This window comes from Sinohyriopsis cumingii, chromosome 11 (genome assembly GCF_028554795.1).
Source record: "Sinohyriopsis cumingii isolate HCF-2022 chromosome 11, ASM2855479v2, whole genome shotgun sequence".
In the NCBI taxonomy this organism is placed as follows: Eukaryota; Metazoa; Mollusca; class Bivalvia; order Unionida; family Unionidae; genus Sinohyriopsis; species Sinohyriopsis cumingii.
Window position 1 is genome coordinate 27598911 of NC_142971.1, and position 14912 is coordinate 27613822.

Below are 14912 nucleotides of genomic sequence, written 5' to 3' on the forward strand. Positions count from 1 at the left end.
CGCAACGTCCAAGTTGGCAATTTTAGAGCTGGTCCAAAAACTAATTTCTGGTGAATATGTCTGGTATATAAGAGCAATGGAAAAGGGGGCAGGGGCAACTGATATATAATTTACTAATCAATCCTCAACACACAAAAACCCTTGCTAGATCAACTTCACCTGAATGAACTGTCCAGTTTATTATTTGTATTCTTAAGATTTAGCAACAGAATGGTAGTATTTTGGACTCAATTGGACAGCATACATACGTTTCCAGCAGTTTAAACCTATTACATACCAATCTCCAATACACTTTTACCTGAGATGTTATCTCTGAAAACTTTTACACATTGTAACAGTTAATGTCATATATCCAATACTGAAATGGTGATCTAAATTAGTTCATTATCAGACTTTGTAATGGAAGCAAAAACATCTCCCCTCTGTCTTCGAATTCTACACTTCTGCCTACTTAACATGATCATTGCTGATTGACATTTGTATTTGGAGCATTTTCCAGAATTTTTCTTTATATCTACAGCATTTTCAAAACTAACAACAAAGGGTATCCCCATTTCTACTAAATAACCTGTGTCTGCATATACAGACTGTATCACTATATAAAATGCAATGTACCTACCTTCTAACTGTGCGATTTCTTTTGTTCTCTCAGCTTGGGAGAGTTTTGCTTCAAGAACTCTGATATCAGCTGGGTTTGATTTCTGTAAATACATATACACATGACATTTGATATGTGTAGACACTATGTTCAGCCATACCAACTATGCCATTCCCATCCCAGGGGATGGATCAAAATTTGCAAACCACTGTGCACATGTACAGACCACTGCTAATCATATCTCAAAGTTTAAATGATGAAAAGGAGGCATTACATAAAATAACTCATATTGGCAGATATATAATTTCCCTCTGCTTTAAACAATACAAAACAATGGAGATAATTAAAACATGTCATCATTTTCCTTTTGTATCTATGCATTAGGGTATAATGATACATCAGCACAACACTAACTATACGTTACCAACTAAAAGTAAAGTTCTAAATATATAAAGAACTGCACATACAAATGGAGTAACAACAGTAACTAAGAATTCACCTGGCCACACTGTCATAACATGTATTCAGTATTTCACATACTGAATAAATCTTACTCAAAATAAATCAATGCAGACTTCTGACCTGGCAGAAGATTCTGAAGTAAGACTTTTGGCCTATTCAAATGGCTAGTAGGTCTGATAGGTATTTATCTATCCCTGTTCCCTCATAAGCATTCAGGGTAGAGGGCCTTCTTGTTGTCAATATTCTTTCCACAATCAAAGGCCTAAATTATTTCCTTTGCAAGGCTGTCCTGACAAGAGCCATAAAAGAGACAACAGCTTAGACAGGGGTGCAACACTTGCAAGTGTGGTTGTTTTAAGAGGTTCAATTTTGCTGTAATATTCCAGGGTAGATCTACTGCTAGATCAAGTATATCATTTACCCAGTATATATTCCAAGCTAGATTTACTACTAGATCAAGCATATAATTTACCCAGTAGATATATCCAGGGTAGATTTACTGCTAGATCAAGTATATCATTTATCCAGTATATATCCACAGTAATTCTTCTGCTAGCATATCATTTACCCAGTATATAGCCAGGGTAGATTTACTACTAGATCAAGTATATCATTTACCCAGTATATATTCCAGGGTAAATTTACTACTAGATCAAGTATTTCATTTACCCAGTATATATTCCAGGGTAAATTTACTACTAGTTTGAGTATATCATTTACCCAGTATATATTCCAGGGTAAATTTACTACTAGATCAAGTATTTCATTTACCCAGTATATATTCCAGGGTAGATCTACTGCTAGATCAAGTATATCATTTACCCAGTATATATCCAGGGTAGATTTACTACTAGATCAAGTATATCATTTACCCAGTATATATCCACAGTAAATCTTCTGCTAGTATATCATTTACCCAGTATATATCCAGGGTAGATTTACTGCTAGATTAACTATATCATTTACCCAGTATATATCCAGGGTAGATTTACTACTAGATCAAGTATATCATTTACCCAGTATATATCCACGGTAGATCTTCTGCTAGTATATCATTTACCCAGTATATATCCACAGTAAATCTTCTGCTAGTATATCATTTACCCAGTATATATCCAGGGTAGATTTACTGCTAGATTAACTACTAGATCAAGTATATCATTTACCCCGTATATATCCATGGTAGATCTTCTGCTAATATATCATTTACCCAGTAGATATCCAGGGTAGATTTACTACTAGATCAAGTATACCATTTACCCAGTACATATATATTCCAGGGTAAATTTACTACTAGATCGAGTATATCATTTACCCAATATATATTCCAGGGTAGATCTACTGCTAGATCAAGTATATCATTTACTCAGTATATATCCAGGGTAGAGTTACTACTAGATCAAGTATATCATTTACCCAGTATATATCCATGGTAGATCTTCTGCTAGTATATCATTTACCCAGTATATATCTGGGTAGATTTACTATTAGATCAAGTATATCATTTACCCAGTATATATTCCAGGGTAGATCTACTACTAGATCAAGTATATCATTCAGCCAGTATATATCCAGGTTAGTTCTACTGCTAGTATATCATTTACCCAGGACTTGTCCTATTGGAAACGGGCTATCTGAATGACCTTGCAATTTTGACCACCCATTTCTGCATAATTTTCAGTACTAAGATATGGAGGTGGAAGGCAAGTACTCATGACACAGTCAGTGATCATACCCTATTCATATTATTGACATTTTGATTGAGTGGAATGGAAAAAAGATGCCAATAAGCATTTGTAATGGGTGCATATAAAGGCAGCCCTGTGGGATCAAATCCACTGCTTCACTAAATAACACAAGGAGTTGAATAAACTCTCACTGAAATTCACATCTTTTTAGAAACTACTGTACAAGTTCAACAATCATAGAAACATAGAAATGAGGAAGACCATTCTGTCTTTGAGGAGAATAGAACAGATATCAGATACACCTCTGCTGCTGTAGAGGAAGTGTACCAGAACAGGGTGACAAAGCATCCCATAATTTGGTAAAGACCTGGAAGCTGATATTTACACTGAAGAGAAGGACTCATAATTGGTAAACTTGCCAATACAAGCAAACCAAAGAAATGTTCATGAAGCTGAGTGAATAGGGACATGAAAGTAGGCATCCTTGAGACCCAGATGGTATATCTGTTTCTATCATGAACCTTCACAGAAAAATGAACTCACTGAGGCGACTCAAGTCTATCATCAACCTCAACTTACCATTAGCTGTTTTGGTATGGAAAAGCAGTGAATAGAACCCGGAGAGTTTGGTTTTCATAGTTTCCACTACCAGTTTGTCCCTGAGCACAGTATTTCCTGCTGAAGAATGTCATCTTTCTCTTGGTCTTAAAGCACATCTATTAGAAGGGGAGAGGAAGAAAGAGAAGGGAGTGAGATAAAAGTAATCTGAAGCCCCTCTGAAATGACTTGGATCACCAATTTATTTTGCAGCAATAGATTATCCAATGTGACTGGAATCACAGGAGTCTGTTCAGGATAGAGAAACTTCTTTCCTACCTCCCATTTGTAAGAGTGCCACCTAGACTGGTGTGGCTATCATCTGGTGACAGTAGTTTGAGACCTTAATGATACTTGGCACATTTAAGATCCCACTGCTTGGTTTGCATGTCTTCCATCCAATGTGACAGGGATGACTGACTGAAACAAGGATATGGTTGGAGTGGCAAGCTGGAGTGATAGTTCTTGAGCTGCCTACCTCCAAACTTCTTTAAATCTGCTCAAAAGGTAGCAATGGCAAGCCAAATGGGGTCCTCCTTATAGTCAGATCATGATGTTTTTTTTTTCAATTTCATTGAGTGCAAACATGCATAACAATATATCAAGTTAAGACTGGCAGAGGCAATCAACACATGCTATATCAATGACCTGAGCAATTTGGTCCCATGACTCCCTGATGTTTTAGTTGGGCGATTCCCCCACACCCCACATAGCCAAAAAATCACCAAAGAGGTCTGATCTAGCACTAAAGATGTGGCAACAACATTCTGAACCCACTTTTGATGTGGTGAGATTTTTTTATATTGTTTATGTAATACTGGGAGTGAAGTGTGATGGGTAGTGGAACATGTCTTGTACAAGTCTGTTAATGGACTGCTTCCATTTTGGGATAAACTATTCCCTGTGGCAATGACGATACAATGCCATTGTCTCTATATAATTCATTGCTAATACTCTGCAGGAAAGCAGTGAATAGAGGAAAGCTGTCTCCATTGGATTTCGTTGTACTGGTCTAGGCAGCTGGTTCACAGGGAGTATGGCTGGTATAGTTACTGGCCATGCAGAAGGCAGTCCAGTTGGTGCCGGTAACAGCCATACTGTAGGCAAGTTTAGATGGACAGATCTATCACTAAAACCCTGTCATAATTTGCTTGGGTAGTCTTATACCAGGCGAGACAGTCACTAAGATCTCCACAATTAGAATTGTATGTAGTCATAGGCATGTTAGGAGACAAATCTATCATTAGGATTTCTATAATTGTAGAGAGATGAAACCATGACTTGGCGAGACAGATGGATATATCACTAAGATTCCCAATATTGTAATTGTATATAGCAGCAGCATGTAAGGATGGAAAATCTATCACTAAGATCTCCTTAACTTTATACAGATATGAAGCCATAAACCTGGACAAATAAACAGATATATCACTAACATACCAATCTTTTCTAGTAAAATATTTCTTCAATAATACTTACGCAAACATATTATCTTAAATAACTACTACTACCTCACAAACCCAGCCCTCCCAGACTAAAACTTTTTAGCTAAAAATCTGAAAGTTATCTGCCCACTTAGGTGGCAGTTAAAGTGTTCTCCCCTTGATATCAGAACTGTTACCAAATCCAATGAAATTGTTAGTTACTACTACTGTAGCAGAAGTCATGCTCTCTTTATGGCTGTAACTGCACCGAGGCTGAAAGGTACTTGTGTATTATGACTGGGTACGTATTATCAAGGAAACCTTCTGCACCATGGATAAATATTCTACCAGATCCAGCTGAGCCTTTTAGGGCTGTTCCAGTAAAACATAAAACCCCGGGGGGAAGGCACTTTCAAATTCAACTAACCCACAACAGAAGCAATTTTAACAAATTATGATCCACCGTCAGATATGTTTTAATAAAAAAACACTGCCCCCTACAGAAGCATATTTTTCAAACATAATTTCTGGCTGTGGGTTGTTGTTGTTGCTGCAGGGTTTAATGCCATTTTTCAGCACACGATAGGCTATACATGGCGGCCAGTATTAATGGTGGAGGAAGAACCCGGGAAAACCACAGTAAGAACCACCGACCCTCAAGAAGCTACTGGCAAGCTTTCTCACATACCCACATTGGCCGAATCGGAGACTCGAACCCACTCAGACAGAGATGAGATGGCAGTGATCCGTAATGGAGAGCGCTTTAGACCACTCGGGGCTCCCTGGTTGTGGGTTAGTGGGCAGTAGAAGCAATTTTAATATTGGTTTGGGGACAGAAGCCATTTAAATGACATCTGGCTGGAGGTAATCTACTGAATTCTTATAGATCATATAATCTACTGCATATTTTTATTTGTATTCATTCATTATAATCAATCTTTTGTCCTTCTGTTTGTTTGTCTGTCAGCCCTGTATGTCTCTGATACTGTGAAATCACACATTTTCATAGTGGCTTATTATTTGTAGATGTCATTATTCAGTCCCTTAATACCTACTAATTTAACCTCCATGAATACAGATTTTATAATAGGGATTTCTATTCTAACATAGACATCATGAATTTGTATCCTTAATAAATTGTGTGTTTACTAAAGTGATCACTATGTTTTGCTATTTTTCTTTGTTCTCAGGAATGCTGCTTTTGATTAGAATAATAGTTAAATCTTGTATTGCTTTAAATGTGTAGTCAGATGCTATAATTCCTTGTTTTATTTTTTTCAGTAAATGTTCTGGTAAACTTATAATACATTATTTGTGAGAAGAAAAAAGAACATTAATGCCTGTGGAAGTGATGTTGCATTATTTCTGCCTACTTTTACACTGTATCATGTCTTGTAAGAACACATATTTCAGTTACCGATGTCTTATTTTTATGCTTGTTGCAAGACCAATATAAAGTTAAAAAAAAAAAAGATATATAGCAAGTCAAACATTTTTATATCATTATATAGATTTTTAAAAATGGATGAAAGTCAAGGAATCATTTTTCCCAGAGTACTCGTAAAATCAATGTCATTGCAGTCATTGCAGAAAGAACCACCGACCCTCGAGAAGCTACTGGCAAGCTTTCTCACATAACCACATTGGCCGAATCTGAGACTTGAACCCACGCAGACAGAGGTGAGATGGCAGTGATCCGTAACAGAGAGCACTTCAGACCACTCGGCCACTCAGGGCCCCTCTGTACTAGATAATAGTAAACCAATTTGTAATACAAATACCAAATGATGGCTTGGAACTAAGTGTCAAAAGGTCTGCAGAAAATATCACCATGATCAAAATATAAACAGGAAGAACCGAACACAAACAGGACAAATTTTATCCATCTTGCTTTCAGTTTACACAGATCAGTCAGTCTCTTATGTTTAATGTCATTTAATATTTTCACACAGAAAGCATGTAATTCATTTGGTAATATATCTGCATGATATGAAAGTTTGTCTCGTTGTTCTTTTGTTGCCATTGTGGTTCTGCCAACTAGAGATCTACTCACATAATTATATTGAATGGGGATTCTCTGACGTTCTCTATGAGCATTAACCTGTTAATTGTTTCTGAATTTAATATGATCCTCCTCATCTGTGTACGAATATTATTCTGTGCTGAGAACTCCTTTCATTGACTGCTGTCTGAAACACATATGCATAACTAGCTTGAACAAGTTACTATTCTTTATGGTTTTGCAATTTTCAACATCTCACAGGTATGGCCCCCTGGGTATTATCTCTTGGATATCTCTGTTCCAAAAAGATAAGTTTTCCAAAGGTCTCGCTAGGATTTTAAAACTAGGAGTCCAGGACTCCCATTTTGGTAAAAATAGGAGTCCCACCAGCAAAAGTTGCAGTCCCCTCCAAGAAAACTATGCAAATTATAGGAACTACTGGTTGCCATTGAGTTTCTACATTCTTTATAACACTGACATAGCTCTTGTTTGTCCATCACAATTAGTCTGAATTTTGTCAATCCAAGGAAGGTCTTATTCAAAGCACTAAGCTAGGCATCTCACACTTTCTTACATTTGGCTACTGTCCCTTCCAAACTATCAGTTCTAGCAACTTTAGCACTCTCCTGAATCTCGTTACAAACTTTGTCAGTTTGCCGTTGAACCCCAAAATACTAATTCAAGTCGAAGTCTCAACATGTCTTGATTCTGAGGTCATGTGCACTGCTTATTCCGCTACACTCGCAAATGAACACAATTATGAAAGTTCAAGTTGATGTACTGTTATAAATGACCACATGTACATCTCTGGGTCTTTCTGCCTCTGAATTCAAGCACAGTAAATATCAGTAGATTTTCCCACCCAGCTGCCAGTCAAAGCCATTGATCTTGCTGCTCAGCTATCCGTTGTTTTCACATGACATCATAAAACAAGTGTACTTCCATGTCCGCCATTCTGAGTCCTTAACCCCGCAAACGGGGCACCGAATAACATTGTTTCTCCTCCATAATTACAAAGGCACGTCTCATTTTGTGCGTAAGAATATAATAATACATCACATTCTGTTGTGCATGTCACCCACACGAGACCAAATGCGTGACTTTTCTACTTGTTTTCTTCAAATAAAACATTTACATTTCAACCATCTTTGTTATTCTTTCATAAACAAATAGCTCGATCAATAAACAAATGGATACACAAACAAGTAGAAACATGTAACGATTTTCAATTTTCATGGGCTGAAATCAATCATTTGGTTATTGTTCAAGTTAAAAGACTAATTGTTAATATATAATTTCATATTTCTAAAAGCATTTCAGGAATATTTCGTCTTGACATTCAACACAAAGTCATGTTCCGTTTTGCACGTGTTTCGTCTGAATACACTGATTATTGAACGGTTATCATTTTCATTCAATATCATCCTAAATCAATCATCTCCACCACAAATACAATATCTGACAATACTAATTAAATTGGTTTGTCAAATGTCTTTGGCAACAAACACCTGTCACCTGTCGTTACGAAAAGTATTTGTACACAAAAGTTCTGGCGCAGAACACGTTATGAAATTTTAATTCATAACTGATATTTTAACACAAAAATCATTGTCCGGAAATACTCTTTCAAGATGACAAGCTTAGGGATATGATACGAAACACTTTAAAAATGTCAATATTATCTGTTTGTAAAAAAAATAACTGCATTTCTATCTGATAGAAATATGCACAAATACGGTTCAACTTCACTATTCTGTCTTTCAATATAAGCAAAGTAACTTCCAGCTTTATTTTTATTTTCGCTCTATAGGGCACTTAATTTCAAGTATAATCTAGGTATCATTTTGATGAAGTAAATGTCCTTATTGACAATTAAATCAGATTATTATCTTGAATATACATGATGACTCATGTTGACAAAGGTTTGTTAGGGACTCAAAATGACAGAGCAAGGTGAGAGTGCGCTGGATTGTGGATATTTGCGTACTCAATCATGACTTCTGTGAAAACAACCCATTGCAGCATGTTCTTTTGATGTACTCTTATAATGATGACATGTACATGGGGGGCTTTCAGCCACTAAATTCTGTCATTGTAAATATCAGCACAACTAACTGATCAACACATTTTCCCACTAAGCTCGTGGCTGAAGCAGGACTGGTAAGTCTTTGAATTTTGCTGCCCACTGAATACATGCGTACGGAGGACTCTCGCCAAAGTGATTTTCTGCATCCCCAATAAAAACCTGACATCCAAATAAGCATGATTAAGCATTTCTGAGACCTCTGAGTTTTCACTAACATGAACTCTGCCAAAGATTCACTTCCCTGAATCAGTGCTTTGCTGCCTCTTATGCCAGATTTTTTGTTGTTCCATAATGCTATATTAGGGTTTTAAGTCCAACATTCCCATAGTCTGCTTGTTCAGACATGGGTATCTTGAATAAATATAACCATCCAACATGTACATCGGACTTGCACGCAACAACAATTTTGGGCTCAAAATCACACACTGGTATTTCCAGTGACATTTTCCCAATGCCCAACAGTTCAATATATATGAAATTCATTGTCATCATAGCTATCACCAGCAAGTATTTGCTGACTGAAATCGTCGCCTGAAGACAAGCCCTGTTGTGATTCAGCCATGTTGGTTTGCTGTGTGGCCCTTACTTGAACCATGCATTTGTAAAACTTCCATGATGAAAATAAGTTTAAAACTACCATAAAATGCTTGTTCCAGGGCCAATGAAGCAATCAAATTTAGTTTAACTGCCATTCATGTCGACCCCCCCACCGTGAAATACCAAACTGTGATCTTGACCCTGAAGATATCATCATCAATTTAACATGTGACACACCTTTTAGAGATGATGTATAAGTGTTCAAATCTTAAATGCTTTAAAGTTATCAGCTGAAGGGAAAGTGTGATAAAAAAAGTACAATAACTAAGCTATAACCTTGATCATGACTGGTATGAAACACATCTCGAGTGATGATGTAAAATTATACTTCTTGTTGTTGTTCTAGAATTTAACACCATTCTTCAGCACAAGATAGGCTCTAAATGGCAGCCAGTATAACTGATAGAGGAAGAAACCTGGAAAACCCCCAGAAGAATCACTGACCCACAAAAAGCTACTGGCAGGCTTTCTCACATACCCACTTTAGCCGAGCCTGAGTCTCGAACACACACAGGTGAAATGGCATTGATCCAGAACAGTGATCACTGCAGACCACTCGGTCACTTGGGGACCCTAAAATTATACTAAGTTTTATCCCATAATTTCAGATGGTTTACAAATTATAGAGTGGAAGGAAAAGTGTAAAGGAAATGTTAAGTATCGACCCTTGACTTTGATGATGGCAATATGTCAGTAATTGACACACCATCTAGTTATAATGTGTAAATAAGCTGTGATTCATTCCTTAATCTTAAATGGCTTTCAAGATATAAAGTGTAATTGAAAACAATAATTCTGATCCATGGCCTTGACTTGGAGCAGAGCATTTCCAATGTGGCATGCAGCCTTCTAACGATGACATATATCAAGTTTCATTACTTATAACAAATTACACTAAACTTAGAGGGGAAATGTGTGTGTGCATGTGTGTGATTTAGATTTTTAACATAGCTCTGACATTTTTGTGTCATATTGCTACAATGTCTGCAGTGTGGTGATTTATTATGACAGCTAGCACTAGGACATCATGATGCAGACATATAGCATCATGTCCCACCTAGTCACATTATCCTGACACCAGGCCCACCAGTTGTATTTGGTATGACTTGGCCAGGGTTCAAAAGCCTGTGACCTCCTGCATCCGAGGCGGACACTCTAACCACTTAGGCAACCAGAGTGGTAGAGGGGAAATGATGGATTGTCAGATGGAAATGCGGATACTGAGTTCCCAATAAACACTGGCCAGAGGGAGAGCACTCTGCTGTAGTCAGTTTGGTTGCACAAGGAGAAAAAGATTATATATATATATATATATATATATATATATATATATATATATATATATATATATATATATATATATATATATATATATATATATATATATATATATATATGTTTACCATCACACAGCATTGCCATGAGCCATTGGTAAAACATTTTTAACAACTACATCATCAACGAAAGCATTTTATTGCTCTGTGTAAGTGCTTGATTTTGGTGGCTCAATTCGAAATCAGGCACTTACATGATTAGATTCAGCTAAAGGTTTCATTAGGTTCCCAGCCAATTGTATGTGCTCAATTTTCATGTTATCACTCATCCCAGAGAAACACTGTTGACTTGTCATAACTATAAATTACCCTTGTAGATTTCCTTAGCTCTTTCCTTATTTTTACTTCTTTTTGTTCACAAACAGTCTGAAAAAAAAATCAGAAAACACTGTATAAGTGAATAGGGTCTTCAAATTAGGGGTTTTTTTTTCCACTGGATCACCATACTGTATTTACCGCATATGTTGGGACACGATAAAATAATTATTTTTTTTCCTGTCCCAGAACTTATGGTGAAACATTTTTTCACTTTGGTCATATGTCCCAAGACTTAAGAAACGAAATAAATTTGTATTGCATTTGTGCTCTCCCCCCACCCCTCCACTGCACGTTGCAATAAAATTGATAAATAAAACGCTTAATTGATAATAAAAAGAAAGAAACTAACCTTGTGTTGTTATCATTTATTCCTTTTTTCAACATCAGCATTAAAGAATAAAATATTTCCATGAAATCCATATAAGTAGCATAGGCTTCCATACTGTAGCGTGTATCAATTATGTCCGATACCACACACCATGTTGTTCATTGACATGAACACTGAGAAACAACTGTGTGTGGTTGTGCTCAAAGGTTTGAACATGTTATCCGACTGAAAACTGGAGCCAACAAAATCGCATACAAGAGGGAAATAGTCAACTGATATCTTGAAGATGCCATTCACACATGACACGGTGTTGGGTGCAAAATAATCCAGACTGAATTATATCCAGGTCTACTGTATGACAATATCTCGTCAAATAAAAATCATCATTTGAAAACACATTCACTTGAGTGCAAGTGACAATCTTTTCACCAGCTAGAGTTACATAATTATCCTTACTATACCAAGCACATAGAAGCCCAGGTGGTGAATAAACACGATTGGCAGCAAGCAGTTAACTCCTTCTTTGAACCTACCGACAGGACATCAAAGACAGAAGGTTATTTTTATTACAAAGCAGGCGATCTCAGAAGCCGACCTCGGTTACTTTATTTTGTAAAGGATATCAATACAAAGGTTATTTTATTGCAAAGCAAGCCGACATCGGAAGTTGACTATGGATTCTGTGAAGTGAGCCGATTTCTTTTAATTTTTTTTTTGAATATACAAAGACGGCCGAGATATGGAAACATACTTGGGTTCCTTTTCAACTGTATTCACGGAAATTTTGAAAATAAATTGAAACAATGGAACAAATTTTAAAGTGACACAATATAGTGCTTTGTACACAGATGTCGATGACCCAGCGTCACCCAGAATATTTGGAGAAAATAAAATCATGTGATGAATTCATTAAGGCCAGAAGAGAACTATACTGTATGCCAATATCTCGCAAATAAAAATCATTATTTGAAAACACATTCACTTGAGTGCAAGTGACAATCTTTTCACCAGCGCGGGTTACATAAGTATCATTAATATTTACCCGCAGACATCTGTGCACCTTTGTATTAATTATTACTAAAGATGCCAAGCACATATAAGCCCTGGTGGTAAATAAACACAACTGGCAGCCAGCAGTAAACTTCTTTGAACTTACCGACAGGACATCAAAGACAAAGGTTATTTTTATTACAAAGCAAGCCAATGTTGGAAGCTGACTTTGGACTCAGAAGCCAAATTTTTTTAAAGGATATCAATACAAAGGTTATTTTATTGCAAAGCAAGCTGACCTCAGATGCCGACTACTGGATTCTTTTAAGTGTGCCGATTTATTTTTTTAGCTTTGAATATACAAGGACGGCCGAGATATGGAAGCTAACTTATTAGCAAGACTGGTGCAGATTTGAAAAAAATCTTCCTTTTGTTCTTGCAGTTTCCACTTCAGGTGGTGTGTTGCCTCTAACAATTTTTCACGGAATGAGAAAGTTAAAAAAGTATTCATGTACCAAAATAATAGACCGTACGTGTGCAGGAGAAGGGTTGTGTTGATGAGATGCTGCTGCAGTGGATTAAAGAGTTTTATCTCAAGTACAGTTTTATATTTAAAAAATAAAATTTCAGTTGGAGTGAATCTTCCGACATGTAATTTTCGAATGATTTAAAAGGTGTCCCACAACTTACGACTAAAAAAAAACGATGTGTCCCAGAACATACAGTGCACAAAAAAATTACTTTTAAAATTAATTTATGGTGTTCCAATAAATACAGTGTCTCAACATATACGGTAAATACGGTAATATTTCAAATTTATTATTTATTATTCATTAACATTAACTAAAAACAATTACAACTAAGTTTTACAAAAATAGCTCAAAACTGAAAATACATATTGATTTTCTGTATCTGATTCATCATCAGATCTTGGTTCAAAAGGCCTTGCAGGATTGATAATTTTTACTGGACTGTAAATCTGACACATGGCACTATTGAAAGATACAATTCTATTGGGATTAAAGCTGAAAGCAAATTTTTAAGTAAAGTGTGTTTCTCCGAGAATACTTATCCAATCAAATTAGCGTTAGGGATATAAGCCTGCTACCTCCAGAATCCAGCCCTACTAAAAGACAAAAAAATTCCTTTTCCTGTCTAGCTTAAATAGACAAAGGGCAATAACTCTTGCCCATTACTTCCCCATGCTACCACTATACTAACAAGGATGCTTCATGGAGGGGTGGTTGAGAGGATATTTAAGTAATGTGATTGGGAAGGTATTCCTGGATAAACACAATTACTTAAAAATTTGCTTTCTCCTTCAAATACATTTCCCAATCACAATAACATTAGGTGCATAGGCAGAAGAAGGTAAATGAATGATGGCTGGATTCCCCATGCTAACAATAATTCAGTCTCCTAATTACATAAGCAACAAAGTCTAGGGTCACTTGATCTGTGACCAGTACATATAGTTAAGAAGATAATTATTGAAATCTTCTTGCCTACAAAATTTCACTGGCAAATCCAGTGAAGCTGATAGGTTCTGTTGTTTTAATTGGGTCTGGTGATCATCTGGGCTGCAGCCACCAGGCCTACCAGATTCAAGGTTTGCCTCTGTGAGATAAAAACTTGAAAAGATTCACTCTGCACGCCAGCCAACAGGTTCCATTATATCTCGGATTGCAATGTTGTGTACAAATGTGAGGCTAGAAGAGATTGCTCTAATCTCATGAGTGGTATCTTCATGAGGAAACTCTGAGCTTGTGAGACCTCTGAGTACACCAAGTGTATAACAAATTCAGCCATGAAGCAAGGGCTTGAGGGATGATATCATGTTTCCTGGCTTTCACCAGAAGAAAGAGGTGCTTGCAAGTGCCATAATTTGTCTCTGCACATTTCAAGTAGGATCTTGCATGGCTGATGCTCTCAATATGTCTGTGGAAGAGAACTTGTGAATGACAATTCTTTCATTGCTGACAGACAGTTATTATTGGCTACAAAGCCTGGTTGTGTCAAGAGAACCAACAAACCATCCAATCTGAAGACAGAATGGGCATGTAATTTGCTCACCATGAATGCTGAAGCTAAAGCTATCAGGAAACATATTTTGTATGATAGTACTTTTATTAGTGTATGGGATGAAGGCTCTAATTTATTTGAATTGAGCCATGTTAAAACCCTTGACAAATTCCATTTTGGAAACTGAGTGAAGGATTGTGGTAGATTGAGATCATAACTGGCTAAAAGATCCGATAGATCTTTACCATGCCTGATATCATGTCTACCATGATGCTGGAGTGTGTCTGATATCATGGAATGGTAGGATTTGATATTAATTGGGGACAACTGTTTCTCCTCAACAAAGCCAGAGAAAAAGGTTGGCGAGTTGGGGGACTGACACACTAAGAGGGATGATGTTATTGATATGGCATCAGTCCCTGAAAAGACAACACTTTCCCACTTTAAATTATTTATCTTGCAAGGG

The 14912-nt window shown here is 36.7% G+C and overlaps 1 protein-coding gene across 1 annotated transcript in view; it reads right to left on the minus strand.

The window, feature by feature from the left end:
• The window catches only part of LOC149787817 (uncharacterized), a 114413-nt gene that overhangs the window by 40050 nt on the left and 59451 nt on the right, over nt 1-14912 (minus strand). The window contains exons 6-7 of the mRNA XM_089975673.1: nt 11098-11154; nt 620-701 (exon numbers count right to left, since the gene is read on the minus strand). Coding sequence (XP_089831799.1) covers nt 620-701; nt 11098-11154 — 139 coding nt within the window. The remainder of the gene's footprint in view (nt 1-619; nt 702-11097; nt 11155-14912) is intronic.